The sequence below is a fragment of the Sebastes fasciatus genome, chromosome 21 (genome assembly GCF_043250625.1).
Source record: "Sebastes fasciatus isolate fSebFas1 chromosome 21, fSebFas1.pri, whole genome shotgun sequence".
NCBI lineage: Eukaryota > Metazoa > Chordata > Actinopteri > Perciformes > Sebastidae > Sebastes > Sebastes fasciatus.
This window is the reverse complement of record NC_133815.1, coordinates 17,060,842-17,086,128: the sequence shown is the minus strand read 5'-3', so window position 1 is coordinate 17,086,128 and position 25,287 is coordinate 17,060,842. Positions and strand designations below refer to the sequence as shown.

Here is a 25,287-nt window from a genome sequence, read left to right as displayed (position 1 = left end):
CCAACATTACATTAAATAGTTGCGTATAAAAATAAAACTTAATGGTAAAATTTTTTTTGAAAAAAGGAGTATGAACAAGGCATATGTACACCCAGCCATGCAAAGGTTACCTCAGTTAATTACAAACGACAGTCAGGAAACTTGAATAGAAGGTTATCAACAAACAAGACTGTTGGGGGTAACTTTTACAGAAAAGCAACGTTGGCTGCTGGCTGGCATTATGTACTACGGATGTGTTCAAGGAGCTGCGGCTGTTGACGGGGCTCCTCGCTCATCTTTGCCGTTGAAGCTCATGTCCTGGCCAGTGTTACTTGCAGAGGCGACGCTGGTGGGGTTGAATGCATGAGGGTTGTATTCGTAGTGGCCAACGCCTGGAGGCATGGACCAGCCAGCCGCCTGGGGCCTGGAGGTCATTGCCGTCTGGGCTGAGCCGGAGGACCAGGAGGGGTAGCCTGGTGCTCCAGCAGCAGAGCCCATAGCAGCCAGATAGAAGGCCATGTTCTGTGGATTCTTCTTGAAGGTGTCCATCATGTGCTGGTTGTAATGCTCCTTGATCTGGGGCCGGGCTTCACCTTGATACTGAAAGCAAACAAGTTGAAAATTATCCAATTTATATAGTCTCCTACATGACCGTGTTTCGTCTCGCCTTTAAGGCCATAACCGGACTATGGTTAGGCCTCCATTATGGACGTTTTGTTCTACGTCCAAGCCGCTGTTTCTCTGCTATCGGTTAACAGGAAACCTGGGCAGGACACTCCCACTTGTATCTGCATTACACCATTTGAGCAAATAATTAGTTACTTACAGGCGGGATGTGCGAGGGAACGTTGGCATACATGGGTCCAGGTATCGGGCTGCCTTTGTTGTAGCGCTCAGACACCCAGCTGGTGTCTTTCTGGTGCCTCCTTAGCTTCATCCTCCGGTTCTGAAACCAAGTCTTAACCTGGAGGAGATCCTGATTAGAAAGTGTACATACATTTTGTTGTGCTTGTGATAAAAAAAACAATCTACCCAAATCCCTCACCTGTTTGTAGGTCAGCCCAGTCAGCTCTGCCAGGTTCTTCATCTCAGCCGGTGTGAGGTACCTCTGAACACTGAAGCGTTGGACAAGAGCGTTCATCTGACTCTCCGAGAAGGCTGCCCGGACCTTGACTTTAGGGTTGTTTACAGCAGTAGTGCTTGCCGTCTTTGCGGGGGCAGGTAAGGGTACCTGTAGAGAAGTGGTTTTGTCAACGCCCTCGCTCCCATTGACAGCAAAGATCCCCGGCTGCTCCTCCATGCGAGAGCTGGAAACAACCTCGCAGACAGGGCTCCTGGCAGTCGTCTCGTCTTCGAGCTCTCTCTTCGCCCAGGTAGCAGGGTCCGTCTGGGGGAGGCTTGTTTCTCTGCTGCTGCCAGAGCTCCATGAATCTAAGTGAGGAGAAACAGGCAGGTCAAAATAAGATAAGAACCGTATGTGTCAAAGCAGCAACATCAGCACACAGAGTGAAACACAGGAGAGGTACAGGTATACACAAATTATAAAAACAACAATAGAGATATAAAAGATGCAGGGTGAATGGGTGAACAAAGTGTGTACAGTCCGTCAATAAATAAATGTAATATGTACATATGTGCAGTCTATAAAGTGGTATATAGGATGTATATAAAAAATGGAGCAGAACATTTGCCAAAGCATGTAATTTAGTTGTTTTTTTTAACTGTAACATTAGGAGAGAAAACTTTGTGGAACAGTGAAACTCAACAACAAAAAAGTATGTTGTTGAGCCTCACACTTTACATTAATGTAAACTGACCCATTCCCATGTACTGTATTGTGTGTACCGTTTTATTTATTTGGGAAATTCTCTCGCGAGATCTCGCCGCTCAGTAAAAATCAGTGGCGGGATATTTGAACTCTCAACTCACAATGGAGCTGAATTGGACTTTGCGGTCATTTCTGGAGGAAGAAATCATCTCTCTTAGCAGCCAGCAGGTAGATGTAAGCACCGACATAACACCTTAGTTAAGTTATACTCAATATAGCTCAGTACCTGGTGAGGTGTGCGCCTCGGAGTCGCTGGTGGAGTCGCTCCCGGCCCGCCTGGCTTCATGTTCCCGTTGCGGTTCGGCCAGCAGCAGCCGGCCGGCCTGCTGGGAGTCACCGAGGTAGACCACGGAGGAGCTCTGGTAGGCTACGTGGTGGTTCACTGCGGCGAGCTGCTCCGGGCTGCGAGGTGGAGACTCCTCCACCACCACCTCCACCTCCTGGGTCCTGTTGGTGTAGTAGGCCTGCGTCACCCCGGCGGTGTTGTAGTGGCTCAGGTCCGCGACTCCAGCGTCGCCCCAGCCGGTCAGGTTCCCGTGGTTCTGCTCCGGTCCGGGTTGGTACACCAGGCCGTACGCGTAGGCATGGTAGGACGGGTTGTAGTTGTAACTGATCTGCGCCTTCCAGTCTGTCATCTCTCTGGCACCTTTTGTGCAAAAACAATTAGGAAAAACTCCCAAAAAAACACAAGCGAAAGCTCAAGTGTTGGTGTCAAAAATGATCTCAAAATTGAGCAGGTTAAGTCTGAAGACAAAGAAAGGTGAGTCCAAGTTAAGACAAGTCTGGTCAGCTAACTTGTAAATAACGCTAGGACTCTCAGAGGCTGTTTATAAAGACGTGTGTGGGTGTGGACCACAGGGAGGTGGGTGTTTTCATTATCGGAGCCAATCTCTTTGATTCACCTTTCATAGACGGCAGTGATGCCATTTCATTGGCCAGCTAGGTTAATCCTTTGCTTTGCATTTGAATTGTGCAGGTTTGAGGACAAACACAAAGCAAAGTTAGCAGAGTTACTACTTTTTTTTAAGTAGCCCACACTGTAAAAAATTGCTGTTAATTTACAGCAGGATTTCAACAGTATTGACCTGTTATTGCTAAAAACAGTGCTTTACTGTTAAAACAAAAGACCTGTTAAATTACGCTCATACGCCGTTTTTTAACTGAACTATAATGCATTCTTAAAAAACATCACTTTACTGCAGATCAACTGTCTAAAGTATCATCAGGAACAGCTTCATGCAGTATGTTTTTAATTCTGGGACCTGATCTGCACATGTGAGGCTTGTACATTGTACATGATTGTAAAATCTGTGAATTAGCTCTGTTCTTCTTGTAGCCAGCTATAGACATACATTTTGGGAAAAGTGTCAACAAGTCTATTTTATAGCCTTTTTCCTAACAAGTGCCTTCAATTGTATTTAGTGTGACTATTCCTATGTCTGTTACCTTCTAAGTCTATTCATTTGGGCAAAAAATAATGTTTATTAAAATGTATGTAAAAAATACAACCTAAGTAGTGCATTAAAACAAATTAGTAAGATAATGTAAAAGAAAGGTGAAAAACAGCTATATAATGTATCTTTAAACAGTAAATTAACTGTAAAATACTGAGAAATTAATAAAAAAACAACCAGTTCAAACTGCATTTTTCATTAACAGTACAAAACTGTAAATTTCCGCGACAGTATAATAATGTTAATTTTACAGTAACATAAAGGCAACCCTACTGCCAGTTCTTTACTGTTATTTTACTGGGGAAATTCTTAACTGTGCACTTCTTAAACATTATCACACAGCTCTACCTATATCCACATTTTAATGTTTTTAGTGTTTGTTGTAATTTTCAAGAAATTGTTGTGTTATAGCATAGGGTCAAACCATCTCTTTGATTCACCTCTCATGGACGGCAGTAATGCCCTTTCATTGGCCAGCTAGGTTAATTCTTTGCTTTTCAATTTATTTTGCAGGTTTGGAGACAAAAAGAAAGCAAAGTTATAGCAGAGTTACTAAATATCAACCATGTTTTTGAAGTAGCCCACGGCTTTAACATTATCACACGGCTCTACCTATTAACATTTTTTAAAGTATTGTTTTTAGTGTATGTTTTGTAATTTTCAAGAAATTGTTGTGTTATAGCAGCAGGTTATCCAGGCAATGCACACGAACAGTAAATACACAGTAAAAATACATAGATAGATAGATGGATAGATGGATTGTAACTTTATTGATCCCGAGGGAAATTCAAGTTTCCAATCAGGTTGCAGCTTCATCACATTTGAAACTGAACACTAGTGATGCATTCAAAGACTGTGGGTGTGAGTGGGAAAAAATAAAAAACATAAAAACAGATAGATAGATAGATAGATAGATAGATAGTAACTTTATTGATCCCGAGGGAAATTCAAGTTTCCAGCATCACAGTTAGTAAAAAGGCAGTAAAAAAAGTTAGTAGTACAAAGTACAAAAAAATATACCAGATATAAAAAAAACAAGGAGATGAAGAAAACTGTTAAAACTGAATATAGTGCAGGGTAACAGCTGTGATACACGACTATTACAAAAAGTGAATAAAGTGCAGAAAAGACTGTTAAAAATGAGTTTAGTGCATTATTATCTGTCCTGCAGACTGTCCTCCTTTATCCTCCCCCCCCTCCTTAGAGAGGTGTTGTACAGTTTGATGGCTCGGGGGAACAAAGAATTTGAGTCTGTCTGTAGAGCACTTGGGGAGCAGCAGCCTGCTGCTAAACCAGCTCCTCTGTTTGGTGATGACGGCGTGCAGAGGATGGCTGGCGTTGTCCAGTATGGCCAGCAATCTGTTGAGTGTTCTTTCCTCTGCCACCGTCACCAGAGAGTCGAGCTCCATGCCGACCACAGAGCCGGCCCGCCTGATCAGCTTATTATTATTAACATATTAACACTAGAGTTATTTTATTTTTATTTGATTAGTTTACTTGACAGGAACAATACATAGGCATTGTTGCACTTGATTAAAGTGCTACCGATGCAAGGTATATAGGACTTCTAGCCATAGCTAATTTGCAGACCTTGTCCCTGGTTAGGCTTTTAAGAAAAAGAAAATAAATTAAAAAAAATACAGAATAACACATCTTACATAAAATCACATAAAACAACATCATACATTGCAATCTATTTACATATGTACTGTATGTTCCCAATCAATAATCCGTGATCACAGGTTTGGTTTAGTTTCAGCCAGTGTTTCACCTTTTCATTAAACGTTTTCAGGTCAGGTTGTGATTTTATTTCCGTTCGTAGGGCGTTCCAGAAATGTGTTCCTCTTACTGAAAAAGATGACTGGCCGAAGGTTGTTTTGCGCTGTGCCATTCTGCAGTTACCATTTGTTGATCCCTAGTGGCTATTTTATTGGTATTCATTTTGGTGACATATGGACAAATTACAGCTGGGGCAAGATTGTTCACACATTTAAAAATCAATTTGATAAAAGAAAACTATCAAAACTGAGCAGCTTATACCTTTTCAGAATTATACAATGGTGCTATTTCATTTGTATTTGATCCATTATTTTCAGTGCTTCTACAGTCTATAGTATACACAATATAAAGAATATATTAAAATACACTATAAATATACCATACTACTACAACTACATTAGGAAATATAAAATATGAACATAGAATAACAATAACATACTATAAACAATAGCAAGGCCCAAATCCTCTGTCACTATAGGTCATGTTATATCCCGATTAAGATATCACAATATAGTATGTTTTCTGAAAATTCAATAAATAAATCGTTTATAGGAAATAACCACATGGTAAAGCCCATTTTTGGATACTCCTGTGTGAATTAAATACTTGACAAATGAAAAGTACTGAGTATTTTCTCATTTTACGAACTTGAGTGCAAAATGCACATAACAGTTTAAGTGAAATTATAGAGAAATAAATAAATATAAATACAGGCCTAGCCTGTATCACAATAAAAACAATATAGAAAAATACAAATGATAGACATTTTATATCGTTATACTGTATGTCGCCATATTGCCCAGTCCTATCACAGATCAGACAAAGTAAAATGTCACACACAGTGTTACACGGGAGTTTTAGTGGATTGGAATGACTTTAGTCAAAGCCTACATTCATTGTGCTTTGTGGTCATTTCATTAAATGTAATTTTGTTAGGTAACACGAATATGCACTACTCAAGCATTATATAAGCTCGCAAAATAAGGAGTCTAACTGATCCCTGTGAGGCCCTGTGTTGAAGAGCGTTAGTGTGTGTCCCTTAATTATTATTTATAGTTTGTATTAAATCGAATTACTCACAATGAGCTTGTACCTGAATCCTCCCAATTGTGTGGCCCAAATCTGGCACACCTTCAGCTGTCAGAGGCATCTTTTATATCCTTCCTTTGTCCCCAATAAGGAAAAGGCAGTATTGCAGCTCACTGATAATGCAGTTCATGAAAACATGTTATCTTTTATGGCATTTTGCCTGGATTAATACATTGTGCGACATGAGATCTAGAAGCGGGGATGTTTTTTTTTGTGTTTGTACCAAACTGTTTTACAAAACTTAGTAACAAAAAGGGGCTACCCAATTAGTAAATAACCTTCACATGCTGCCTTGTCAGCACGTGAGCTTCAGTGCTTTTTAAACCATGAGTCTGTTGACTCCCCAAATGGCATAATTAATAATGTTTTCATGAGCTTCAGTCCCAGATCAATGGACTAAATATAGCATCTGGGTATCAAGCATGAATAGTTAATGATCCACTAATACTTCTTAGTCAGCGTGTTTGTACATGATTGAGAAATAAAAAATAAATCTAAGGCAGTGGAGCACCTTACTAAGAGGTATTTGAAGGGAAATTATTTGTTTGAAAATGCTGTCTGTGAGGTGTAATATATTTAACCTCAAACATGATTTAAAACATTTTATCTCTTTAATTTCTGCACTTTGAACAAGTGTTCAAAGACAGACCATGGCTTCAAATCCCAACATCCTCCTACCCCCCCATTCTGTGCAGGGGGTTGGACATGTTGATGCAATCGCTTTTACCTGCATTTGCAATCCTTTTCACAACGATGATTTAGATTAGCTGCGTGTTACCATCAAATTGGGTGTTTGTGTTCCCCCTCCTTGGCTGTATTGACGTGGTAATGATGTAGTTAGTGATGAAATGATGTGGGAGCAGTGAGCCTAATGGGTGCATTAGCATTTCTACTGATCTCCGCCTGGACAGGGCGTGTATGTCTGGGCCAAGACATTTACGAGGGGGGTTGATGGTGTAGGTGTGTATAGGTGTGGATAGGGCTGGTGGGCATTAGCATTGGTATGTGATCAGAGGACAACAGATTTGCCTTTGATGACTCACTGTACAGTTTTTTGCAAGTGTATTTGTGAGGCACTGCTACTGTGAAAAAAGGGTGTGGTATACATACATTTATAAATGATAATTTTAATCAATTATTGTTTGTCTGCATATATTTTGTTTTACTGCTACATAAACCTTGGAAGACTTTCTTACCCTCCTGTAATAAATCTATAAAAGTAAATACTGATTAACCGGTAAGCGTTATATCCAACTAACTGATGCTGAATTAGACCTCTTGCTGTCCTCAAGTTACAAGTTACATGATTATTTCCCCAGTGTTCCTTTCTTGTATAGTGCAGATTATTCACTGACGTTGAGTCAGTAGTGGGGGTTTTGGGCGTGAAGTGCAAGACCATGAGTATCTCTTTTGTTGTCTGATAGGTGTGCAAATGATCTGTCATGTGACTACCTTCTCACATTTGCAACCAAAAGGGACTTTCAATGCAATCCTTCTCAGTAGTTTTATCAGCAACTGGGTTTTGATATAAGTCAATGGTAGTGGAAGTACTATTCAGGCCCTTTACTTCAGTAAAAGTAGCAATACCACAATATAACAATACTTGATTGCGACTAAAAGTCCTGCACTAAAAATTTGACTTAAGTAAAAGTATTATCTGCTAAATGTTCCTAAATGTCACATTAATGTGGTAGCTAGTTAAATTAAGACACATTTTAACTACTTTATAAAGTGTATGTTTCAAAGTTGCATCTTATTTTTTTATCTTTATAGTCTTTCTACTTTAATTGGAGTATATAGAGGCCGATATTGAATTTTGAGATAACAATATATAAGCTGATATTCATTTTTGTACATAAACACATAACCTAAACATATATTTTTGATCAGAATCACTGTGAGCGATTTTACAGTTGAAAAATAAACTTGTCCATGCTCTCTGGTGAACAAGAGTCTTTATCTAAATGACCTCAAATAGGCTAGCACCACAAACTACATCCTCCAAAATGAACATTATAACCGCCATGAAGGAAGGATTTCTTTCAGGACTGTTGTATTAGACTGCATCAGTTTTAGCTAGGTATACCTGGCAATTGAGTGTAGCCTATGTTTTGTATGTAAAATCTGCAAACTGACGACCACTAAATATAGAGCTATGTCAGATGAATGTAGTGGAATTAAAAGTACAACATTTCCCTCTTAACCCTCTGAGACCCATAATAGACAATTTTTTGTCTTTTTAGGGGGGTACTGGGGGTGTTCAGGGGTAGATAAAAGGTATATGTCAGTATATGTCACATAGAAGTGGTGTACATCATCTGAAAGCTGGGAACCTGAAGATTAATTTGAGATGCAACTCAGCACAGTGTGTCAAATTGTTCTAGTCATAAATCAGAAATAAACATTAATTAATTAATTAATTAATTAAAATAAATTATGAACGTGTATAAAGGCTCACATTATGATAGAGGCATGTCTGTAAAGTAGAGACTCGTGAACCATAGAACCCATTTTCAAGGGACCTCTTTGAAAATGGCCATGACAGTTTTTCTGAACAGCTTCTTCCCACTAGCGGTTAGGCTTGTAAATGGACTGTGTCCCCTCCCCCCACACACACACTGACATCCAACCCCCCAGCATTAACACAGAGACAGTTTTTAAAGCTGGTCACCCATCAAAGACAATTTTTGGAACAGTAATGCAAACAGCACTTTACTATGGACATAAATGCACTTTTCTCTGCTGCTAAACACGACTGCAAATTGTGTGAAATTGTGTCTGAAACGTTTACTTATTTTATTTTTTATTGTTATTTTTAGGTATGTTAATTTTAATACTTATTTATTCTATCCTTTTTAATGCACTGACGGGAGCTGGGAGAAACAATATTTTGTTTCCTTCTCTGTATGCAAATACTCAGTGAAATGACAATAAAGTGAATCTTGAATCTTTTCCTCGCCAAAATGTAGAGCGTTATTTATCCATCTCCTGATATAGGGACCTTCACTCTAAAATTTAGCCTGCCTCTGAAAGACAGTAAAGTCACAGGGTCTCAGGGGGTTAAATGTAGTGGAGTAGAGGTATAATGTAGCATAAAATCAAAATACTAAAGTACAGTAGTATACTGTTACGGATAACATGCTGATCATTCTGTGCAATAATTATATGATGCTGTGCAATAATTATATAATTATCTGATGGACACTTTGTGCAATAATCTGGCAAAACTGCAATCTGGCAAAACTGTCATTTTATAAATGTTTTATATTTTATATTGTGTTATATTTTATATATTTTTTATATTTATATTGCACTATATCTTTTTTTATTGTATTATCTTTTCATTAGTACCTATGGGATTGTCACAATCTAATTTCATTGTACTACACAATGACAATAAAGGGCTTGAATCTTGAATCTTGAATCTTGAATCAAGACCTGTAAACCAAAACCAAAGTGCCTCAAAATTCTGATTTGTTGCACCATGCCAGTTTTAAAGTGTTCTACCTAGATTTCAGAAGTGGCAGACAAAAAAAACGAGTGGCCGGTAGAAATGTTCAGTGACCAACCACAGTGGCAGGTGAGGAAAAAGGTTAATTTCAGACCCTGGGTATAATGTAGCATACAATTAAAATACTGCCGTTTAAGATCCAGTGACTTCATCAGGCTCATCATTCCAAAAGTCCGGACTGTCTGGAACTCACTACAAAACACGCTCAAACTAACAGCTCTCACCTCTCTCAACATGTTCAAGCAAAAGCTGCAACAACTCATAGTTGACTGCTGTACTTGCTGACCAGCCCTCACTTTTCTCTCTCTCTTCCATTTACACAAAGAACTAATCTCAAGACAGCAGTAATCCGCCTTTTTTTTGTACATAGTGTTTATTAATCTACCTATGCTGTTTTTAGCCATTTTCTCATGTCTTGTCATGGCATGCTGTATGTTTGTCATACTGTACTGTATCTGTGCTGTTTGTGTTGCTTGTGTGGACTGTGTTTTTATACTCTTGCTGCTGCCTCTTGGCCAGGTCATCATTGTAAATGAGAATTGGTTCTCAATTGATTTTACCTGGTTAAATAAAGGTCAAATAAAAAATTGAAAAAATACTAAAGTACAGTAGTATACAAGTGCCTCAAAATTCATATTTGTCCATCAGTCCATCTTGTTGCTGAATAATAATTACTGTGCTGCTAAAGACATGTAAATCCAGAGGACAGATAGTAGTTTTTTAATGGGTTATGTATGAATAATTGTGATGTGTTTTGTTTTTTTGTCTGATGAGTCTTACTTATCTGTTTGTCTATGGTTAACAGTATGTCTATTGTATGTGTACTTTTTCTCAAACTCAGCTGCCTATGGTTTATTAGTTGCACCATGCCCTCCTCTCCAGCTGGAGGCGCTGTGTGTTTCCATCAGACTGAATACACACTGATTGATGACGTAGGTCCCTTTAACTGAACTCACATGGAACTCCTGGCCGGTTCTGCCCCGCGTGCTGGCAGTTGAAGCTCTAACGGTCCAGACCCAGCTGCTGAGCTTGAATCCGTCACTACTCGTCTTCTCGGTGTCGACAACTTCACAACCATCCGACTCTTTTAAAACGCACATTTTCACTGTTAAACTCGGTTAGACCTGTCCACGGAGGCTCTGTTTACATATCTGACAGCTGTAACATACTTTGGGACATTTTGGTGGACACCACGCCGCGACAGGACAACTCGTTGCCCAGTAACCAACTATATATTAGACATATTAACGGTTAACGGTCGATCAACAGGCTATCTGAAGCTGCTAAACTCTGAAAGCTACTGAAATGGCAGAAGAACTTGAGAAAATCCTCTCTCAGCTGACTCAGCCTGACAATGCTGTTATCAAGCAGGTAACTAACTAATAACTTTTTATTAAAGTTAACATTAATTAGTTTATTAGTCAAACGGCTAAGTGACAAACTATCGGTTTGAAAACTAACGGTTACCAAATTAAGCTAGCTAGCTAAACGTCTGGTAACGTTGGTAACGTACCGTCTGGTAACGTTGGTAACGTAACGTTGGTAACAGACGGCTAGCTGTCTGTCATGTTATTCAGCACCACTGTGTTCTGACGTCATCTAACTTAGTCTGTCTGTTAACTTCATTTCATTCATTCATTCATTCTCACTTGTCTTACATGAAGAACACACAGGATTGTTATGACAAGTTAGTATCATGTTTTAAAACAATACTTTAAGCACACTTTAACAGACTGTGCATGCTTTTTTATATTGTGGTAGATAACCTGCATGCTATAAAAGGTATAATCTTTATTCTTAATCTAATTCCAACCAAATTTTGCATCTCATTCTTTCTTTAGGCTACATGTACTATATAAATACAAATCCTAATATCTATACAGCTGTCAGACTCCACAACCAGCACTGCTCCCAGTAGACCACTTACACACCAAAAACTGACAATAACCTGATATTTTCAGGTGGAATTTCATTCATTCATTCATTCATTCAATATCATTTTTCCCTTGTGCAATTTTGTTAATGGTCTGTTTATTGTCAATACTGTATATACTGCTCCTATTTTTATACTTCCTTCTATTTAAATGGTTCATATTTTGTTACACTTTGTTTAGCTCTTTTTTTTTTTTTTTTTTACTGTGTTAGCTGATGCATCTTGTTTTTTTGCACTATCCCCTTTGCTGCTGTACACTGCAAACTTCCCCACTGCGGGACTAATAAAGGAATGTCTTATCTCATCTTATAAAAAAGAGGAAAATCAAGGGAGTTATTTGGCTGCATGTTGCTATATATGTATTGGTGCCCCTGTGATTTCTACAGTAATAAGATAAGATAAAATAAGATGAACCTTTATTAATCCCTGGAGGGAAATTCAGGTGTCAAAGCAGCAACATCAGCAAACAGTGAAACACAGGAGAGGTAAAGGTATACAAAATGATAAAAATAATAGAGATATAAAAGATACAGAGGGAATGGGTGAACATAGTGTGTACAGTCTGTCAATAAATAAATGTATGTACAATAAATAAATGTAATATGTACATATGTGCAGTCTATAAAGTGGTATATAGGATGTATAGTGTAAAGTGCGCCATTGGTTAGAGTCCAAGATGGTTGCAGATAGTGCATGTTTAAAGTTCTTAAAGTAATGTAAGTAAGTAATGTAGCTAACCGTTATTTGTGGCCGCCTGTCTGACTTGGTGGGACCTCTTTTGTCCCAATTTAGGCCACCACCCAGCTGAAACTGGCTTTCAAAGACCCAGCCATTATACCAGCCCTGTGTGCTGTCATGAGTGGCTCCCAGGACCCTCAGGTATTGTGTGTGTGTGTGTGAGTGGGAGAAAGAAAGCAGTGAGACAATTGTTTTATCCTATGGGATAAGTATGATTTCCAGAATAAGTGTGTGTATGTTTTTTTTTTTTTTTTATTCTTTTTACCTTTATTTATTCAGGGGGAGGTTCACTGAGAGCAATGCTCTCTTTTTCAGGAATGCCCTGATCACATTCAGACAGTTACACATTCACACCTGGAAGCTGCCCAGTACAACCACAGTGTGATCTGCTGGCCACTGAGCAGCTCCACTGGAGCGGTTTGGGGTTAAGTGCCTTGCTCAAGGGCACCTCAGTGGTGGTAATGAGGGAGGGGCAAGCGCTGCTTTTCCCTTTCCCCACCCCAATTTATCCTGCCGGTCCAGGGGATTGAACCGGCTCAAGCTCACTTCTCTAACCTTTAGGCCACCACTGCCCCTAAAAAAGACTGTGAACGACTGTGTTCCTGTGTGCTTTCATTTATGTAATTTACCTGTAATCGCCTCCTGATTTTACCTCTTAGGTTCGTCAGTCAGCTGCAGTGATGCTGAGGTTGAGAGTGAAGAAACACTGGAAGAAGATTAGCCCCAATGACAGAGAGAGGTTTGCTTGTTTCTTTTCACTGAAGAATGTCACACCATCATAACAGTTGTTGTTGTAGTAGAAATGAAGTTGAAAGTGAGTTGTAATTGTGATGTTTGCCTTCATTCATGCAGCCTTAAGGAGGTGGTGTTGCGGGCCTTCATGCAGGAAACCGAGTAAGCTTCCATTTGTACAATAATGACTTACTGAGTCTTAAATAAACCAGATTTTATGTGTTGTAAATGACCCTGACACACACAAAGTGTTACATCAAGTGTGAATGGCCATATGTAGCCATATACATGTGAAATGTCAAGTATGAATGAGCCTTGACTCTTATGTATATGTCTATGTATCTGTATTTTGCAGGCACACAGTGCAGCACTCACTCTCCCAGCTGTGCGCAGTGATGGTTAAACATGAGACACCTGACCGCTGGCCTGCTCTGCTGCAGCTCCTCAATCAAGCCACCAAGAGCAGCAATCCTCATGACAGACAGGTACATGGAACACCTAGGAATTTAGATTTAGTTTATTAGTTAACTATATTTTTGCAGTAGAACCTTCAAATTATGTCTGAACATCTTTTCATTTTATGACATTGTTTAGAGTTTTTTTTAAAAAATAAGTAAGTAAATCTCCTGTTATATTGTTTTATATGATCTTCATACATAACAGCTTTGGATTATCAACACTCCTCTGTCTTAACAGGTTGGCCTCCTGCTGCTGAATAAGGTTATGGATTCCAATCCTGAGCCTTTCAAGCCTCACTACTGCCAGCTGCTACAGCTGTTTAGTACTGTGCTGCAGGACCATGACAACCCAACAGCCTTGTACTACTGCATCCTCACCCTCACAGCCATAACTGCATACACTGGCACAGAAGAGATGGTGAGGCAGTGTTACAGTTCTAAGCATGACATTTGGCAGGAACAGTTTTCAAATTGTATATTGACAATTTAAAGGGTAACTTTGGTATTTTTCAAACTGGACCCTATTTTCCCATGTTTTTGTGTCTAATTGACTAATAGGGACAAGCACTGTAGATGGCAGCTGCTCAGGGGTTTGCAATATGGTGCTACCGTCCACCAAAAGTGCTTGTTTTTTCCATGACAGGCTCTAATTGTTAATATAATTGTTTGACATTTTTCGAAAGAGTCTCGCTCAAGAAGCACAGAAAGCGTAGCTTAATGTTATCTAAAAGATTTTCAGTGTCATGGCTGAATATTTAGATGATTTAGACAATGTGGATGAGGTCTTTGAATTCGATATTTATTTGAGCCAGATGATTCGGATATTCAGATTTCACAACGAGACTTTTCCTTGAGCGGGACTCGGACACAAAGACCGGATCAAGCGGAAGAAAACATATTTTTCTGTAGGGTTCTTTCCATAATGTTGTCAGACACTTATAATAATAGTCTGTGCCTGTCAGTGGCAAAAACAAGCACTTTTAGTGAACGTAACGTCACACTGATGCTGCTCACTCGCAGCTATGGCATTCTCCCTCAATTATGGACCAATTTCAAAAGTTGGTGTCCCCATTAGTCACTTAGACAAAAAAACATGCGGAAGTTACCCTTTAAACCATTACAGATGAGATAGATTTATAAATTTTTTTAATGACTGAAGTGACATTTTGTTGCCTTACAGCACCAGATGCGTTCCATCATCCCAAGTCTGATTGTCGCTCTGAAACACCTCATCAAGGCAGATCAGGTAAATTGTAATATGTTGAAGACATTTTACAAGTATTGCTGTTACCAGTTAAGTGTTTTTAAGGGTATGGATAAATCAGACCTGTTAAATTATTGGGTTTGTCTCTGTCTGTACAGTGCCAAGCCAGCGAGGCCATGGAGGTGTTTAATGAGCTCATGGAGAGTGAGGTGTCCATCCTCGTCCCTCATGTTCCTGACATCGTCCGCTTCTGCTTGGAGGTGGGAGCTGAATGTCTGAATTCTGTCTATACTTCCCACTGTTGTGTTCTGAATTTCATTTTGATTTCAGAACTGAAAAATTGTTTTTCAAAGTGCTCGAAGGTTCATATATGAGAATTATAATAACACATGTTCAATATTAATGTTTGTGTCAGGTGGGCTGTGATACCACACTGAGTGACTCTTTGCGGGTGAAAGCACTCTCTTGCATTTCCTTCCTCATCAAGCTGAAGAGCAAGGTAAAGCAATCCATCAGCTACTATAAAAAATGACCTATAACTGTCCTTCAGTTTGTAGTAAGTAACAAGGATCAAGAACAGGACAACAAGTATCCACAGTATCTGTTGTCATGGTGTACCTCAATCCTTCTGGATCTATTATTCTTCATAGGAGATACTGGACAGATGTCCTTCAGTCTTGTCTTAATTTTTCATGGACAGTTAACAAAGGTAAAATTTGATATGCACAGATAGTTGTAGCAGACCTTTACACAGTTATTTATGTTACTGTATATAGACATTTCAATGCAAAGGATTTTTTTTATTGCAAGCAAAAGACAGAAGATTTCTACTTTTCTGGCTAATTACATGCAGTGTCAGCTAGCTTGACCAGAAACAAAGTGTTTGGTTTAGTAACATTATTTTGACAAAATAAAAAAAAATAAAAACTTATAATTTGTCTCTACTTTGTAGACGGTGCTGAAGCAAAAGCTGCTCAGCCCCATCCTGCAGGCCATTTTCCCTGTGCTGATTGCAACTCCCCCACCTGGGGAGCAGGACCCAGAGGACGAGGAGGATGACAGTGGAGATGGCACAGACAATGACAATCCCAAACACTGTGCTGCTCAGGTAGGGAGAAGTTCTCTGTGTAAGAAAATGTACTTTGCAACAGCTTTAGTAGATTCCACGTGGAGTTGCAAGGAAGATGAATCTTGATGGATTGTTTTTGTCGTATTTCCAGATTATTGACACTATGGCACTCCATATGCCCCCAGAGAAACTGTTTCAGCAAGTGGTAAGTCATCTGGATGTTGACGTGAACAATATCAGATATGTTATGTTAAGGTGAACTTTACTTTTTCAGTTTTTCGACTCCGGTAACTGCCTCTTGACAATGTATTACATTATGTCTTGTGTTTTAGATGCCTCTCACCCAGACCTGCCTTGCCAGTGAAAACCCCTATGAGAGGAAGGGGGGTCTCATGTGTCTTGCTGTGCTGGCTGAAGGATGTGCTGACCACATACGCACCAAGTATGTCCAGTTGACACGGGGAAAGTTCCCCATATACTTTTTTAAAAATGTGTTTGTTTTTCATGACAGCACATCCATATTCTTTGTGAACGGTGGTCTCTTGGCTGACTAATAACAGTCACCAGGATTTGAGTCTATTCACCTTATTGTCTGTGTCTGTGTTAGGCTGTTGGCATCAGTGCTGCAGACAGTGTGCCAGAGTCTCTCTGACAGTAATCAGGTGGTGCGCAGTGCCAGCCTCTTTGCGCTGGGACAGTTCTCTGAACATTTACAGGTGAGTCAACACAGCAACATGTACAGTGGTACTTACATTTTTGCTTACACTTGAATTACTGTGCTTTTAAGATTTTTTTGAGATTATACTTTTAATGAAAAGTGTTTATGTAGATATTATTATTTGTGAATATTTGAATATTTTGAAACAGTTGAATGTTTGCAATTCAGATTTGAGATTGTGTATGTAGGAGTGGATACAAATGATAAAAAAAATCACATCTTTTGGCATTGACTTACTATGATACAGAGTGCTGCTTGCTTAGTATAGTATAAGTGCACCTGTATATCTATAGTTTTACAGAATACAATAATTTGTATTATTATGGTAAAACTTGTTTTCCGCCCATTCTTCCCAGCCTGAAGTGAGCAAGTACTGTGCAGAGTTGATGCCTTTGCTGCTGGGCTACCTTTCATCCTTGAACCAGGCCAAGGTCGGCCATGTCACTAAGGCCTTTTATGCCTTAGAGAACTTTATGGAGAACCTAGGTAAGCTGAAAAAAAGTTCATAATGACTGACACAGTAGAACCTGCACACTTTGGCCACTGCAAGAGGAAACATGAAATTTCAACAGACATTAACATTCCTGGCAACGATCAATGAACCAGTAAAAAAAACCCCGTTTTATACAAGTTATTCAGCTGATTTGGTATTTAAAAGGGCCCATCATACTTTTAACAAGATGTAATTCTATTATTATCCATGATTTAGCCAAAGCTTTTGTCATCCACAACAGGATCTTACGAGCTTTATCTCCTCTTTCTTTTCCACTAAACAGGAGCAGATATTGAGCCCTACCTGCCCACCCTGATGGAGACAATGTTGTCTGCACTTAACAACGCTGAAAGCCTCAAGATAAAAGAGCTTGCTGTGTCTGCCATAGGTGCCATTGGTAAGAAGCTGTCAAAGATTCATCAGATGCAATCATGCAATATTTCTGGCTTACTATACAAGCTAAAGGTTAAGATTAACACCTTATATCTCACTTTGGCAGTGTTCCATCTTCTTCCACATTCAAACACTAAAAAACGCTCAAGAAGATTGTCATAATAACAACTTTGATCATCAGTTTGCAAGTCTATAGATTATTATTAGTTTAGGGATGTATATCTGATGTGCTGAGAGAGAAAGCAGGTTAGCTAAACAAGACGCCAGGTCACTTCTGGCTGAAGAGGTGCTACTATAAAACCATCAAGTAGGGATGTTGGTGTAATGCTAACCTGCAAACATTTCGTCCACTATGACACAACTTGCAAAAAATGTTGTTACTGATTGGATCAAAGTGAAGTGACCCAAGCCCCATTGTGAATCACTGTCTTATCAGCCAATGCTGCCAAGGAGCTGCTGGTTCCCTACTTCCCTCCAGTTATTGAAAGCCTGAAGGGCTTCCTGACTACCACCACAGAGGAAATGAGGTCTCTGCAAACTCAGTCCTTAGGTAGGTAAACCACAGAGGTTTGAAAAGGAAAAGGAAAAAGTTGTGATGTTGGTATATTTAGAACAAAAACAAAATCTCACTTATCCCTGGTGGCATCTTGTTATACATACATCCTGTGATAATGTAGTTTTTGTTTTACTCTGTTATGGCAACAATCATGCATCTCACTTAACACCAAACTCAACAGCATGAATGAATGTTCATCTATCTTTTGTTGGTGCTGTTAGATACTCTCTCTGTGCTGGCCCGTACTATCGGCAAAGATGTCTTCAGTCCTCTTGCTGCAGAGTGTATTCAGCTGGGCCTCAACCTCACTGACACCATTGACGACCCTGACTTGAGACGCTGCACGTATGTAACTTTGTGTGTGTGAATTAGTTGGTTTTTTTTTTGTCTCCACTCAATGGACCAGTCCACACACACAGTCTGTTAGTTTAAAGCAGGGGTGTTCAATTAAAATTGAAAGAGGTCTAGTTACTAAAATTTCCTCTTCCTCTACGTCTATCAAATAAAATCAACAAAGGACATTTCCATATCATTTCAACAATGTGTATTGTCAATTTAAGTAGGATACCAAGGGAAACGGTCTCACACACATTCTGTAGCCAGAAAGTAGCAGGTTCAGTTACTTCATGCTGTCTTCTATCTCAAATCTCCCTTACGCGGTTCTCTCTAGCGGATTGTCTACGCACGGTCAAAAATAATGATAGTATATAATAGCATAAACCCTGTAACCTTTACTTTTCTTTGTGCTCCCCCCCCCCCCCTTTAGGTACAGTCTATACTCTTCTGTATCCACAGTCAGCCCGGAGTGCCTGACTCCTCACCTCACTGCCATTACAACAGTCATGCTGCTCGCCCTCAAGTCCAACGAAGGCATTACGGTATAAAGCACCACAAACAACACTCTGAAACCTACCGGCTATTTATAATATAAATAACAATGCAGCATTTCACTTTTCATCCTCCTCCGTCCTCTCTATTTAGGCACACGTTGAGGAGGACAAGACATTTGTCCTGCTGGATGATGACGACGATGACGACAAGGAAGAAGAAGGAAAAGCTGGGGAGGATTTTCTGGAAGATGAGTCTGAGACTGATATCGATGATGTTGCAGGGTAGGGGTCACACATATGCATGTATATTTACTACCCCTGAGCAAAAGACTACGCTCACTCTGTCTATCCATCTCTCAGGTTCAGTGTGGAAAACGCCTACATCGATGAGAAGGAGGATGCCTGCGATGCACTGGGAGAGATTGCCTTCAGCACTGGGTAACATAAATATTTACTGTAAAGGGAATCTAATCTTAGCATTTATAAGACGCTTCTTTCATTTCTTTTCTCGTCTGGCTATTCTCAGAAACTGCATTACAACTCGGAGTAATATGTGTGCAGTTATTTTGTAGGTAGTGTTGATGAAGTTCTTAATTTCTTTTCCATCTAATTTTGTCAGATATGTTCCTAAAAAGCTTGCTATACTTATGAATTTATGTCTTGCATGCATACATGTGTATGTTTTAACTGATGTTGCTGTGGTTTCCCCTGACAGTGCTGCCTTCCAGCCCTTCCTGGAGTCCAGCTTCCAGCAAGTTTACGAGATGAGAGATGTAAGTCACTCTGGCTGGCTGGTCGGCCCTCATCATCCTACTCTGTCTAATGTGCTGTGAAGGGCACTTTGTGGTCTGTGTTTGTGCATCGCATACATTGTGTCTCCGCGGGTTTGTGTCTGGCTATAAATGGAAGCGTCTGTAGATTGATAATGCGAGTCATTACCTTAAAGGTCTTTTCAGACAGGGAGCGATTGATGCACCTCGCAATTAATTTTCCATGAGAGGCGAGCGGGCAGGTAGGGAGGCGATCCGACAGGTGGAGCAACAAGCGGGTGCAACCCCATGAAACTGTCGCGGCCTGCTCGTCTCACGCACACGCCTGCCCTCTCCCAGAGTTGAATTGGTTTGGATCCTTGCCGTTTGTGGGTTCCCTGAAATATATAACTGTTTTCAGGACATACAGTACACAGGAGGGCTTTCGCATGGCAGAGCATCGGCGCAAGACTATCTGGCAACGCCAGGTATATTTTTAAAGACAATGTTAATTTAGCCAACTTTAGCTATCAACAGTAACAGTCCGTGGTTGGCATCAAAGACTAGGATTGCCACGTGTCAACAAATTAAGCTTTGATTAGGGATATATAATAAACCACACAGTTGTACCAGCAGGCATACATACAGTAGTGCACAGAGGCCGTTTCTATGGTTGCCATGCATAGCGCCTGGCATTTACTCGCAGAACGCTTGTCTGTCCGTCTATTCACATGAGGACGCGGTCAGACCCCGCGGATCCAAGCTAATACGCAGGTGGAGCGTCGCCCCCCGTCTGAAAAGACCTTAAGTCAGCTTTAAAAGGTTTCCAGTACAGTTACTTGACATTTTCTGTGAATCTCTAAGTCAGCGTCAACTTTAGATTAGTTTCCCTGGTCATAGCAGGCAATTGGTGTCTTATTTTACAACACTTCTGAATTGCATGTGCTTGGGCTTTCTACTCACCCCATAACTGTGTCATTATGTGTGTGTTGCGGGGTGCTTGTGTATTCTATTCTACACTACCCACCCATGGTGCTGTAATTTGATGCTTTTTTGTATCCTCCCTCCCTAGTTTCCCCATGAGGACGTTCGCAGGGCAGCGTTTGGAGCCATGGGCCAGTTTTGTATGGCTCAGCATCTAGTGTGGAAGGAGAATCCCACTGAGGCCAATCACCAGGGTAAAGCCTCTCTTCTCAGGAACTCTACGCTACTGTGTTTATTTTCAGGAAATGCAGAAATGGGCAATGGTGATTTCTGCTTCCGTGGGGATTATTAATGAACAACATAAAGGGAGAAAATACAAGTTGTCTCTAGGCACACAGTAGACTGTAAGATTATATTCCATTCCAAACCGTAAGGTAGAGGCCAGCTAACTTAGTTTTTTAAGTGTCAAACAGGTATCAATGCAGTTTCCTGTAGCTAATTTCCTCCCTATTCCCATACTTCTTGTATCCCTCCCCCAGCCCTACAGAAGTTGATGGATGTGGTGCTTCCTTGCTTTGTGGAAACGGTGCGAACAGAGACTGAGCGCCAGGTTGTGATGGGCATATTGGAGACCATGAATAGTGTTATGAAGTCCTGCAAGGAGGAGGCTTTCAAAAACCCTTTACGCCTCAAGGAGATCAGCTATGTCATCCGTGATGTGCTCAAGAAAAAGGTGAGAAGACGGAAGACTGGGGAGCACGGGGAGAAGGCTTTATTTGTTATAGCCAAGGTCACTAATATAATTACACGTTAATTATATTTCCCAGGTGAAAGTAATGGAGTAAACCTCCACCATCTTTTTGTTGTCTCTTTTCTCTCTGTTCAGACCGTTTGTCAGGACAGTGGTGGTGATGAAGCTGATGATGAAGAACAGGTTGGCTGTCTTCTTGCTGCATATCAAAGTCATAGTCATGGACATTAAAGTGTCACAACATTAGAGCACATTTCTAAATCAAAATTCTTTGTATATACTGATGAATACGAATTGAAATTATTGTGGATGCAACATTTATTCCTATGAAGGTGAATGGATAGAACATATAACTGTTAATACAAGAGTTTCAATTTCTCCTGCGGCCATCCACGTTAAAGTGTATGCCCTCACATCACATCACATCACATCACATTGTGCCATTTCTGCTTTTTTACCCATTATTTCCAAAAGTCCTTGTCCTTGCATCACTGTCCATTCACTCACTGTGCTTTTCGTTGATGTGCTTTCTGGTTCAGGCAGAGTATGATGGCATGCTCCAGGAATTTGCCGGGGAGGGAATCCCTCTGCTGGCCTCTTCTGTGCCTGCAGACAGCTTCGCCCCTTTCCTCAACGACCTGCTGCCTCTCCTCATGGGCAAAGCTGTGAGTTTGGACCTATAACGCTCCTTCTTATTGACTACTGCAAGGATACTGTAGTTTTATGAAGTCACTAGTTAGGACCGGGGGTAGGATCACAATGTTATAATGCTATATGTGGTACACTCCTGAGCCTTTAATGGGCGGGTACATTATTATTGAGTTTTTTGAGGTTTGTACATCATTCTGTATCTTCCCCAGTGATGTTCTTTGTGTATTCAAATCTGAACATTTTTTAACACAAATTTTGGTCAAAGTATGTTGTTTTAGTGTCAAAATACTATTTTCCCAAGCCCTTCTAAAAACTTTTCCCCACGTCCTTATAATCAGTGTATTAACGTCACATACAGTAACTTAGATGGCGTGCGGCATGCTCCCAGTTCGAAGAAGCAGACAGGAGCGCCGGCACGATATCTAAGCACTGTACTGCTGTGTGGACGCCACATTAGTTCAGATCCGAAACTAATTCCCGTGTTCTGAGATGTAAAATGACTGCTTTTGTGAATGGAGTCTGGCCTAGGCTTCAATCCCCCGTCGGAAAGGGCTGTCTGATGGCAAGGTAAAGCGGTGAAAATATTCTAATATAGCGAACACTTAAACTGATATCGATTTTTTTAAGCGGCTAAAATACGTTTTTCTGCTGCTACCGTCCACAACCGCTTTACCTCGCTGTCAGACAGCACTTTCCGACGGGGAGCTGAAGTCGTTATATCGCTCTCTTCAAAGTAACCAAACTACCTTCACAAAAGCAGTAATTTTACCTTGCAGAATGCTGGAGTGTAAATAACAAAACGCAGATGGACCCGCCCTTTACTATATAGCCATGGTGTATTGCCACAAAGTAATGCAATTGATGTGTCCTTTTCTGGTCAGCATTTCTCTAATTCATTGTCTTCCTCCCTCAAAAGAAATCCACATGCACGGTGGCAGAACGGTCCTTCTCTGTGGGTACGATCGGAGAAATCCTGCAGGCCCTCGTGAGCGTGTCCGGGGGCCAAGGAGTGGCGGGCAGACTTTCCAAGCGCTTGCTTCCCGTGCTGGTATCTGGAGTGAGGGACGCTGATGCTGAGGTTCGCAACAACAGCGTGTTCGGACTGGGATGTCTGGCCCAGGCAGCTGGACCCATCGGTGTAACGTATCCTTCTTTCTTGTGTGTGTTTCTGCGAGTGTGGATGAGTGTTGTGTATTAATGCGTAATTTAGAAGAAAAACAAACCATTCCATGCAGTTGTTCCTTAGTGAGGCGTGTTCCAGAGACTATCCCATGATGCTGTCTGTGTTTTCCAACATGCTGACTAAAGAGTCAGACCTCAGGGTGATTGACAACCTGTGCGCTGCCCTCTGCAGGATGATCATGAGCAATGTGGATGCTGTCCCGCTTGAGCAGGTATATTTACAACTTGCACCTCTCCTGACAAGATAGTATTTCAGCCACCACAAGTAATCCTATACATTTTTACAAACAGGAAATTCACTACAAACTGGAATAACAACATACATGGTGTGCTCTCTAACAGGTTGTTCCAGCTCTGGTGGCTCGTCTTCCCCTCAAAGAGGACTTGGAGGAGAACAAGACGGTGTTCAGCTGCCTGGCTATGCTCTACGAGCACAGTCCTGCTCTGGTACAGTACAAACACAATTTACACCTGGTAGAAGGAGTATGATAGAAGAAAGAATATGTATCTGTCTCCACTCCTCTGTCCAAGCTAGCTACAACACTAGTAGTTATACTTTCAAAAACTACGGTCTGTCCATTTGTGGTCTAAGAGAATATGTTTCCTATCTCTCCGAACACTATACCGTCGTCCATACACCGACTGTGTGGACGACATGACGGCTCCACAAAGGTGAAGCCAAAACATCTTGATCGCCCCCTGGTGGCGAGGTCATAAAGTCCGCCTTCTCCATGTTAGCGGATGGGACATGGGCCAAACTACAAAGTGAAAGTACAAGCCAAATAAATTCTTCCCCAAGATGTTTTCTGTCATTTGAAGTAGTTCTTATCACGCTGATGTATGTTCAAGTATTAATTTTTCTGATAAGTTTGGTTTTAGTTATTTGAGGCTATAAAAGGGGGTTATACTTCATGATTGGCAGCCGTGATTCTCTCTCGCTGACAAGCTGCGGCCGTCGTCCACCTTTATATACAGTCTATGATCGTGACTTTGAGATTTTCTTAGTAAAACAAAGACGTTAGTGACAAACACAAGCAGAAAGTGATGATTCTACATTATTGATGCTGGAGCAGCTTCAAATGTTTAAAATGACCCCAACATTGTCTTTAAATGAACCACTCTGAGGCCAGTCTTTCAATACGTTTTTATTACATTTTGTTATGTTTTATACGGTATTACTGCAACACATTATGCATGCTTACAGCATATTTCAACTCTAGATCGAACAGTCCTAAAGAATTTAGACAAACATAGAGATGACAACAGGAGGCACACATTTGATTCCGAACAATCAGTTTTAACAAACATCACATGCTTTGATGATAATCCTGAAAGTTGTGGTTTCATAGCAGACATTGTGTGAATTTTAATCTCTCTCCCCTCCCCCCTTTCAGGTTGTGAAGGTAATGAAACCCATAGTTGCTGCTTCCAGTGACGTCCTTGGCAACAAGAGCGTTGAAAAAGGTGAAGATTTCTTTTGCAAAAGGCAGCGTTTTCTGTGGCTTGTTTTCTTAAATTGCCCTGAAAAAGGCACCAATTTAAACTGAAACTAAACTGTGCAGTGTTCAAGCTATTTGTGCATCTAAAGCTATTGAAAAACAAAGAGAAAATATAGAACAGCTGACATACTCCTTTCCCCTCATTGAGCCTCCTCAGTCAGTCACTGCACAGTACTCTTATCTGTTGTAATATTGCTGTTTCAGTACTGTAATCTGTCTTCAGTGTTTTTCTCTCATCCCTAAACTCAAATTTTGTCTCTCCTTACACAGAAACCCAGCACACTTCGGCCTTGCTGATGAAGGAATTTGCCCAGCACCACTCTGCAGACTTCCAAGCAGCTGTGACCTCACTTCCTGGAGAACAGCAGGCCAAACTCAGTGCTGCCATCGCTGCCTCGTAGCCGGCACGCACCCTTCCACTCTTGTGTGCGAAAGCCAGCCGAAACAATGAATTTTTATACTGTAGGTGGAAAATGTGACAGTTGTTTCCCAAAAAAATGATCTAAATACAACACTTCAACCATTCTACTAGTTATTATCACATTCGGCAGTTTTGCCCCTTGAGTATTAACTTTTAATTTATTTACTTCTGCTATGTTGATTATTTTAAGAGTTCCGGTTTAACCATCCTGTGTTGTTTTGTTTCCCTGTTCTTCCTGTAAAGTGCTACTGTCTCCATCTGCCACTGTTTGGAAAAACTTCTGGCTTTGCTCTCTGAGTGTGAAGCAATGAATTTGATCTCCTGATAAATGTATTTTTTGTTCAAA

General features: G+C 40.5%; 2 protein-coding genes across 3 annotated transcripts; one reads left to right on the top strand and one right to left on the bottom strand.

The window, feature by feature from the left end:
* Positions 1–96: 96 nt before the first annotated feature.
* On the bottom strand, positions 97–2,567 carry nanog (nanog homeobox). Its single transcript, XM_074622082.1, has 4 exons — positions 2,034–2,567; positions 1,025–1,410; positions 806–943; positions 97–579 (listed from the first exon to the last, which is right to left on the bottom strand). Exons 1-4 carry the CDS (start codon positions 2,440–2,442, stop codon positions 238–240), a joined length of 1,275 nt encoding a protein of 424 aa, XP_074478183.1. The 5' UTR covers positions 2,443–2,567; the 3' UTR covers positions 97–237.
* On the top strand, positions 1,882–25,287 carry ipo4 (importin 4). 2 transcript variants are annotated; one of them, XM_074622080.1, is made up of 30 exons: positions 1,882–1,975; positions 12,366–12,452; positions 12,971–13,050; positions 13,164–13,205; positions 13,399–13,528; positions 13,740–13,919; positions 14,682–14,747; positions 14,864–14,965; positions 15,121–15,204; positions 15,658–15,813; positions 15,926–15,979; positions 16,107–16,216; positions 16,382–16,490; positions 16,849–16,978; positions 17,269–17,382; positions 17,815–17,928; positions 18,156–18,279; positions 18,701–18,812; positions 18,916–19,046; positions 19,125–19,202; positions 19,480–19,537; positions 20,586–20,691; positions 20,977–21,170; positions 21,324–21,371; positions 21,728–21,853; positions 22,756–22,982; positions 23,101–23,233; positions 23,364–23,468; positions 24,416–24,485; positions 24,791–25,287. In XM_074622080.1, the coding sequence occupies exons 1-30, from the start codon at positions 1,910–1,912 to the stop codon at positions 24,919–24,921; spliced, it is 3,267 nt and encodes a 1,088-aa protein (XP_074478181.1). In that variant the 5' UTR covers positions 1,882–1,909; the 3' UTR covers positions 24,922–25,287. The 2 variants fall into 2 exon arrangements, with proteins under 2 accessions (XP_074478181.1, XP_074478180.1); XM_074622079.1 differs by lacking the exon at positions 1,882–1,975 and adding an exon at positions 10,568–11,011.